Genomic DNA, 8,881 nt, shown 5'->3' with positions numbered 1-8,881 from the left:
GATGTGATGGACAAGACCCAAACCTAAGCATAGCACAAAGATCATGTAGTTCGTTTGCTAGAGCTTTTCTAATGTCAAGTATCATTTCCTTAGACCATGAGATTGTGCAACTCCCGGATACCGTAGGAGTGCTTTGGGTGTATCAAACGTCACAACGTAACTGGGTGGCTATAAATGTGCACTACGGGTATCTCCGAAAGTGTCTGTTGGGTTGGCACGAATCGAGACTGGGATTTGTCACTCCGTATGACGGAGAGGTATCTCTGGGCCCACTCGGTAATGCATCATCATAATGAGCTCAATGTGACCAAGGGGTTGGCCACGAGATCATGCATTACGGTACGAGTAAAGTGACTTTCCAGTAACGACATTGAACAAGGTATTGGGATACCGATGATCGAGTCTCGGGCAAGTAACGTACCGATTGACAAAGGGAATTGAATACGGGATTGATTAAGTCCTCGACATCGTGGTTCATCCGATGAGATCATCGAGGAGCATGTGGGAGCCAACATGGGTATCCAGATCCCGCTGTTTGTTATTGACTGGAGAGGCGTCTCGGTCATGTCTGCATGTCTCCCGAACCCGTAGGGTCTACACACTTAAGGTTCGGTGACGCTAGGGTTGTAGAGATATTAGTATGCAGTAACCCGAAAGTTGTTCGGAGTCCCTGATGAGATCCTGGACGTCACGAGGAGTTCCAGAATGGTCCGGAGGTAAAGATTTATATATAGGAAGTCCAGTTTCGGCCATCAGGAAAGTTTCGGGGGTCACCGGTATTGTACCGGGGCCACCGGAAGGGTCCCGGGGGTCCACCGGATGGGGCCACCTATCCCGGAGGGCCCCATGGGCTGAAGTGGCGTGGGAACCAGCCCCTAGTGGGCTGGTGCGCCCCACCCAAGGGCCCAAGGCGCCTAGGGTTGGAAACCCTAGGGGGCCGTTGCCCCCCGAGGGGGCATGCACCCCCCTGGTTGGAAACCCTAAGGGGGGCCGTTGCCCCCAGGGGCCGCCGCCCCCCTGTAGATGGGATCTCCAAGGGGGCATGCACCCCCTAGCCCCTATATATAGTGGAGGGGAGGGAGGGCAGCCGCACCCTAGCCCTTGGCGCCTCCCTCTCCCTCCCGTAACACCTCTCCCGCTCGTTGGTGCTTGGCGAAGCCCTACCGAGACTCTGCTGCATCCACCACCACGCCGTTGTGCTGCTGGATCTTCATCAACCTCTCCTCCCCCCTTGCTGGATCAAGAAGGAGGAGACGTCTTCCCGACCGTACGTGTGTTGAACGCAGAGGTGCTATCCGTTCGGCACTTGGTCATCGGTGATTTGGATCAGGGCGAGTACGACTCCATCATCCCCGTTCACTTGAACGCTTCCGTTCGCGATCTACAAGGGTATGTAGATGCACTCCTATTCCCCTCGTTGCTAGAATACTACATAGATTGATCTTGGTGATGCGTAGAAAAATTTTAATTTCTGCTACGATCCCCAACAGTGCGACCAAAAGATGACGCGTTCGCCTTCCTCCGGCGCTGACCGAAATATGGCGTGCAGATAGCTGGCGACAAGCCTGGCGCCTGGCTGGCGTGCCACCCAGCTCCCGCCGAGACGTTTCAAAAACCACCAGGCGGCCTGCCTGGTCATGTCCGACTCCCCGACAGTCGGCACTCCGGAAGACGGACGAAGCAAGATCAGTGGACCACTCGGAGTAGGAAGCCGCTGAGGCCCCTCGCCTCTTTCAGCCGCGGCGCCCCCACCAGCTTCGGGGACTACTGTCGGAGTAAATGACCACGGGTAGCCTCATCAGCCTCCCATGGTATTTCAAGACATCGGGGCCGGCTGCGCCCCTCAAGAATCAAAGACCAAAGCGCCGCCTTCTTGTGGCCGGCTGGCCCAAGCGGCCGGCTGCCAGAAGACGGCCACGAGGTGGGCCGGCTCCTAACAGGCGGCCCCCTCTGCCCCCATGAAGTTTGCACCACATTATGACGACGAGATGGGGTGTGGCTACAGTGCAGCCTGCCACCCCCAAATCCAGGGCAGAGCGTGGCCACAATGCGGCGTACGGGACGGACCTCCCCCGTCCGGCGCGGCACTGTTGCGACGCAGCCCATGACATCACCCATAACGGGGGAGGCCATGCCCCCACTACGGGCTGTTGGTACGACCTGCAGGCGGCGGGCCCTACCTGTCCGTGAGCAGCCAGAAGGCGGCGAGCCCCGACCAGTCGGCATGGGGGAGGCCAACTCCTAGCAGGTGGCCCTCCCCCTCCCTCAAAGTGTGTGTGCCATTAATCAGAAGAGACGAGGAGTGGCTACAGTGAACGCCCGCCAGGCGGCGGTACTGTAGCCACGCCTCCCCTGACAAAGCACACCTCATTGGCATCGCCACAGTAGTAAGCAGCCGGCAGGACCTGCCAGCGGCGGGCACGGTCTTTCGGCCAAGTACGAGACAGCCAGCAGGGCCCACCAGGCTGTGGGCCCCAGCGACCGGCGGAGAAGCCGGCGACCGCAGACACTGACAGCTGGGTCCTACACCCGGCCAGATTACCTTTGTACCCCTGGGGGGTAGGCCTATATAAACCCCCCAGGGCACCCATACAAAGGGTTCAGACCTTAGTCCACCCACACACACACACATAGAGAGAGGAAGCTAGGGCTAGCCTTGTCCCTCTTCCTCCTCTAGAGAAACAGCTCAAGGAGCAAGCTTGTAGCCACCATTGTTGCTTGAGTGATCATGTAGAGACCCCGCAGAGAAGGAGTAGGGGTGTTATCTCCTAGGAGAGCCTCGAACCTGGGTAAGATTCGCCGGCGGGCATGTTAGCGCCTTATCCCGTTTCCAGGCACCGGCGAATATTATTAACCCCCTCCATGATAAGCCATCCTTTGGCATATGCCACACGATACCCCCGACAATGGGCGTTGGGGTTTCACCTTTGGCAGTCGACGTCAATGGCCGCGGCGGCAACCTCGGCGAATATGTCGACCGGGCCCTCCACGCAGTGGTGGCCATGACAGACTCGGCCATGGTGGCCTCGAGAGTCTCGGGGAAGAGAGAGATAGAGAGCGCGCGAGTGAAGGTGGAGGTGAGTTGGGCAGGCGGCGGAAGCAACAGTTGGAGCGGCGGAGGGTTTCGATCTAGGTCTCGTGGGTGGATGAGCGAAGGAGAGAGAGAAAGAGCCTGCCCTGGAGACGTGGCGGCGGAGAGGGTTTTCTGCAGTGGTGGGGTTTTTTTTGGTACGGGGGAAGCGAAGACGAAAAGAAAACCAGCGAAAAGTGGTGGGACGAAAATAAACCATAGATGCTATTCACCAACTCAGACATTAGAAGTAGAGATAATAATATCAAGACATGCCATATGCCGTTAGCAGCAAGGACATCGCGCTTGGACATGCTATCAGAAGTGTCCGTCGATTGGCATGCAGCAGCCAACGCTTGCTTGTTCAGATTTGACACACCGGTGGCATGCTGACAAAAACGGATCTGCACACCATGCCGCAATTCCAGCCTAACTTCTTTGACATTAGAGCAACTCCAATGGGGCAATTCAGTTCGGTCTTCGGTTGTATATTCCAACCTAACTTCTTTGACATTAGAGCAACTCCAATGGGGTAATTCGGTTCGGTCCTTGGTTACAACCGAAGAACACTGAGAATATTCATTATGGAGCAAGAACTCAGGATCCAATTCGCCAAAAAAGAAAAAGAAAAAGAAATCGGGAGGCAAAAGAAACAACGAACAACCAGCGAATATGTGGTGGGAATTCTCAGTATGACCGCACTAAAAAATGAAGGACTGCCCTAACAAGGGGAAACCGACATATCCCCTTTCAAAGAAAAGAAGGGGGCTGATAATCAATAGCATTTGTGCCGTTTACTGGTGTCATCCGTGTCCTTGTGAGTGTGATCTGTGGAGCAGTCACGCTGTTAATTATCTCCTCTTCACGCAATTTTACTGTAATTGTGTTTTTTTCTCGGTTACACTTACCAATACAAAAAAAATGAAGTAACTTACCACTACAATTTGAGTTTGCGCTGCCAGTTCCAGCGCATAGGCAACTGGTGTCACACCTTGTGCAGGTAAAACCGGGGCTAATAATACTATTGCCACTCAAATATGAAGAGCTAATTTTCTTAACAAAGTAGACCCGGATTACCATCGAAAGCAGGTACCGCGAGATATAAAATGTGGCTTGCATCATCGCACCACTGATGTAATCTTAAAAGATTGTGAATCTTAAAGTCGGTGCGGTCGGCGATGTGTAGAAGCAAATCTGCGCTAATGTCCCGATCACAACATCCAGATTAAAAAGCCTTCCCAGCATCCAAACTAGCACTGAAACAGGAGTATCTATGTAAGGTGTAGTTTAACAAACAGGAACAGGAACTGCTTCCCAGTTCCCAGGTAGAAATACTGCTGCGATTCAACATTCATTACTCCGAACCATGTTTCAAAATACCGAGTTCGGAACCAGATGGAAATTCCACACGCACACGAAATGCAACATCATGGAACACGAGCAAAACACAAGACGCGGGATAACCAAACGCGAGCACACTTGCGCGCACACCAAATGCAAGTAGGATCAATTCATAGGTGAGCTTGCTTGAAAAGCAGCAAACTAAAGGAACGACAAGTGAAGTACAGAGTACTAATTAAACGAAGCAAGTCAATGTTCCCTTCATGAAGAGCGTATAAATTGTCAAATTAAGCAATTGATTCCTACAAATGGACTTCACAGCTGACCGGTGCATGCTACATAGAGAGCCAATCTGCGCGTCAAACATACAAAATAGTAGACACTACAGCAAACAACCCATTCCTTCATTTCAGTCACCAGAATGTAACCTGCGGAGGAAGCAATATCATATCATCAGTCAAACAATTTTGCACCATTCTTCCAGGACAAGCCATTGCAGTTACTCTCATAATTTTGTATGACACAAAACAGTAAACATTAGCTCCACCATTGTGGAAATTGTGTCAAAAAGCTTCGAAGGCGAATGATTCAGAATTATTAGACAAAACCAACACTTGAAACAGAGAATAACAGTAGGAAATTTGCAGTGTAGTGGCACACCTTCAACTTCTAATATTAGAAGTATTTGTTATATTGGTCTCAGTACAGGCTAAAAGAAGAGAAGAGTGGGCACATGAGGGGTTCAATGGAGTAAGAAAGCAGAAGCATCTGGTTTCTAGCTCGCAGGCATAATTGCATAGACAGGACAACACGCAAGTTACACTTTGACTTGATACTCTTAACCACATAGAAAAGTTTCACGTCAATGTAGCAATCAGTAAAAGTTAAAAAAACGAAGCATAGTAAAGTGTAAGTAGTACATTTGCTACTACTTATCATAATAACATTCTCATATCTGAGAAGGCAAAAGCATATACATAATCAGGGGATGGGGAAGGGTCCTAGTTTATCAGTCTTGCAGGGGCTAGAGGGGGAAGAACCCGACACTACCAGAAGGAAATGGGGGAGTACTTACGAGGACTTGAACTGAAAGCAAGGCAGATGGATGGGAGTGGAAGGCGACTGAAAGAGCACATCCAGTAGAGAGGGGTTAAATGTAAGTAAATAAAACTGAAGGTAGATGGGTGGGTTGAGGCGAGAGGAAGAGAACGGAGAACTGCTGAGGAAGGACGAGGAGACAGGGCATCGAGAAAAGATTCAAGATGCAGCTCAGAGCATAGGAGGTGACCAGGTGGCCAACATATTAGCTCAGCAAACAGTTGTAGGGTCCTATCTTGCAATATGGTACTTGAAATGGCAGTAAAAAGGAAATCGTTACATTTATTTGAAGGAACAGTTCGCATTCCTCAAGTGAACATACATGCAGAAGATGGGATTACCTGCTCTGCCAGTACATCAGAACAGAGTATTTAAACAGGCAATCGCCTTATTTATTGTGCATTAACATCAGATGCATCATTTCTACCACCAATGCCTGTTACTGCAAGCATAAGAAGTTAAACAACCAAAATGTCGTTCCAACAAAAAGCCAAACAGATATGAGGAGGCATCAAGGAGATATTTAGGTAAACTCATAGCTGTAGCTTGAAAAACAAGCATAGTTTTGATACAGCATTAGGAGAAGTGATGTGACTACTCAGATTTAGATTATCCACGGACAAATTAAGCCTAAAAAATTAAATAAACTAACTTATCCCAGTACAAATGGATTTGTCACTCGCAACACTCTCCTAAAGTGTTCAGACTTAACACTGAACAATTATTTGAATTTTTCATTATTGATATAAGATCATTGCAGGATTAGCAGACATAATAATATTGAATGAAAAATATAGAACTAAGTTTGAATCTTCCAAATCTACCTATTGAGCTGCCTATTTGACATTTCAGTTGGTTCAAGCTAGTTTTTCATATTGTCTTCAACTTCCAATAGACTGGAACAACATAGTTCACTGATAATAATAATATGATAACATTATATTAGAAAAACATCGCCACATATATTTTCAATGCATCATCTATGACAGCCCATCACCTTGGTATGGAAGCCAAACTGGTAACACAAGAAACATTAGCTATAATAACTATAGGTAAAATATGTGAATCCATATATAACCATCACATAAAAAGCACCCACATGAGCATCATGAAGCAGCAAAACAAACAAATGATATAACACTACCTAAAATTGTTGGCTTAACACCAAATGATGTGAACATAATTTCATCAGCCAATTATCGACGCACAACTTGGTTTTTTTCTAACCTTAGTGTAGGGCATGGTATTACCTGCAGTGTAGACACTTTCGAATGGAAAATAGCGAGACACGGTCGTAGTGTTGGAAAGCTTCTTGAACTTCAGTGACTCAAGATGGATCATGAAGAGGCCGATAACTGTCCGCAACAACAACACATAATTGTCTTGAGCAAACCCTACCATCTCTATGCCCCCTTTCTCCTCAGGTTTCAGGGAAAGTAGCTTGTCCAGCTGAATAGTTCTTGCAAGCACCCATGAAGCAACACCGTCACAACCAGTTATCCTCTTCCATAACTGGGCGGCGCAGCAGTCTGAGTGCGATATGAAGAGGAAACCTAGCACACCACCCTCTGCCCGCACAAGCTTGAAGCCATTCCGCTCCCGCTTGCCCCACATATCCACTGGCACCCGTATCACAGCCAGCCTCTGCTTCTCCAGATCAAACTCGAGAATTCCATTCAATTTCCCGGCAAGCGGCCAGTAGAGGGAATCTCCAGCCAGCACCGCATCCTCGGCACAAACGATGGCGGAAAACTGGGATCCATGACCCTGGTATGGGAGCGGTGTCGAGATGAGACTTCCCCATACGCCGGTCTTTGACGAGTAACCACAGGCGAGCGCTCGTCTAGGTTGTGCGCCGTGGTCGTCTGTCACCGCCAAGACCACCTGGAAATGCTGGACATCTCCGGGAGGGCGATACACCGCCCCGCCGACCCCAATCTTCGCCGCACGTTCCGCAACCACCGGGGGAACGGCCACCCTGTGCCGGTCGCCGGTGACGGGGTCCCACACAAGGACCTCGAGAATCCCCGGAAGGAAGACGAGTAGGAGGCCGTGGCGGCATCCGAGGGAGACGAAGTAGTCGCCGTCATCGCGCTGGAAGGGGAAGGGCCCGAGAGGAAGACGGTCGGGGGCGTCCAGAGTGGGCTGGAAGGAGAGGCGATCGAATCGGTTGAAGAAGCCGAGGAGAGGAGGGTTGCGGCGGTGGCGGAGGCGGAAGCGGCGCCGGAATCGGGGGTCGCAGACGAGGCCGCGCCAGCGCTTGCAGACGGCCGATGCGCGCGGGAGGGCGGAGGGCTGCGGGGGGAGGCGGAGCAGGATCTCGGAGAGCAGGTCGTCGTCCTCCAGCGGGGACGCCGCCGGCGAGCGGCGGCAGTGGCGGCGGCGGGGGCTGCTCATCTCGCCCTACTCACTGGTGCGGGAGGAAAAAAAAAATTCTCCCAGAACGTGGTGAGAACCAAAACCCAAACTGGGCTGCAGAGTGCAGACTGAAGCCCACATCAGATAAAGGGAGAAAGTTTTTTTGCAGACACCACATTAAAATGACTGTTTCTAAAAAAATGACTATATTCAGGAATCAAGCCTATTTTTTGTGACCCACTTTTTTACAAGAAAATTGATGATTTGGTTGCAGTCGATGGCAATCAGAGTGGTTTTATCTGGAAAAAAATTGTTGCAAATTGTTTCATCACATTGATTTATTATTATTATTATTTCCAACGGGTGGAGATTTTCCCACCTAAATTGTATTCATTTTCAGGGGTACATCCGAAAGGGCACACGAGGCCGAGACAATGCCACGGTACCTGTGTACCACCGACGTAGTCGCAGGGCACTGCCTAGCAAAGACACACCAAGAAGCACTCGAGCACGAACACCACCGAAGAAGAGCACAAAAACCACCGTCAACCCCAAACCAGCCGCGCCACCACCGACATCAGCTGCATTGATTTGTTACGTGAAAACATCCCATGATATACAACAGTAATAACAAGGTTATTTGATAATGGCATGCTAAAAAATGGTAGTGATATTTTACCAATTGATAATCCCCTCACAAAGAAAAGAGGTACTGATGATAATCGTTTGTGTTCACCCAGAGTCGCCACCGGTGAACAATTGATAATTCCTTCTTTTTTGTTGTCCCTACCACTAACCTAATCGTTTGTGCATGCGCTCTCATTGAAAATAAGGTAACCGGTGTTAATCCGCTTCTGAATGTTACAAAACATGTTTTGCATAAACACATCACTTAGCAAAAATTTGCTAATCACAATAACCAGATTATTCATCTTCTTTCCTCTTCGCCAGGAATAAGTGAGACCTTTTTCCTTCTTCAGAAATGTTGGACTCATCAACTCACAAAATGCACGG

The 8,881-nt window shown here is 49.6% G+C and overlaps 1 protein-coding gene across 2 annotated transcripts; it reads right to left on the bottom strand.

Annotated features, from left to right (window-relative positions):
* Positions 1-4,097: 4,097 nt before the first annotated feature.
* On the bottom strand, positions 4,098-7,996 carry LOC125516071 (uncharacterized). Of its 2 annotated transcripts, XR_015609400.1 has the most exons (3): positions 6,760-7,996; positions 5,851-5,951; positions 4,134-4,839 (listed from the first exon to the last, which is right to left on the bottom strand). XR_015609400.1 is itself a non-coding variant. In XM_087531191.1 (2 exons), the coding sequence occupies exons 1-2, from the start codon at positions 7,904-7,906 to the stop codon at positions 5,902-5,904; spliced, it is 1,197 nt and encodes a 398-aa protein (XP_087387317.1). In that variant the 5' UTR covers positions 7,907-7,996; the 3' UTR covers positions 4,098-5,901. The 2 variants fall into 2 exon arrangements, 1 of the variants encoding a protein (XP_087387317.1); XM_087531191.1 differs by having other exon boundaries at positions 4,098-5,951.
* Positions 7,997-8,881: the final 885 nt, after the last annotated feature.

The sequence above is a fragment of the Triticum urartu genome, chromosome 6A (assembly GCF_056163025.1).
Source record: "Triticum urartu cultivar PI428250 chromosome 6A, HENAU_Tu73, whole genome shotgun sequence".
Lineage (NCBI taxonomy): Eukaryota > Viridiplantae > Streptophyta > Magnoliopsida > Poales > Poaceae > Triticum > Triticum urartu.
The sequence above is the reverse complement of the archived record's forward strand: the minus strand, read 5'-3'. Positions and strand labels throughout refer to the sequence as shown.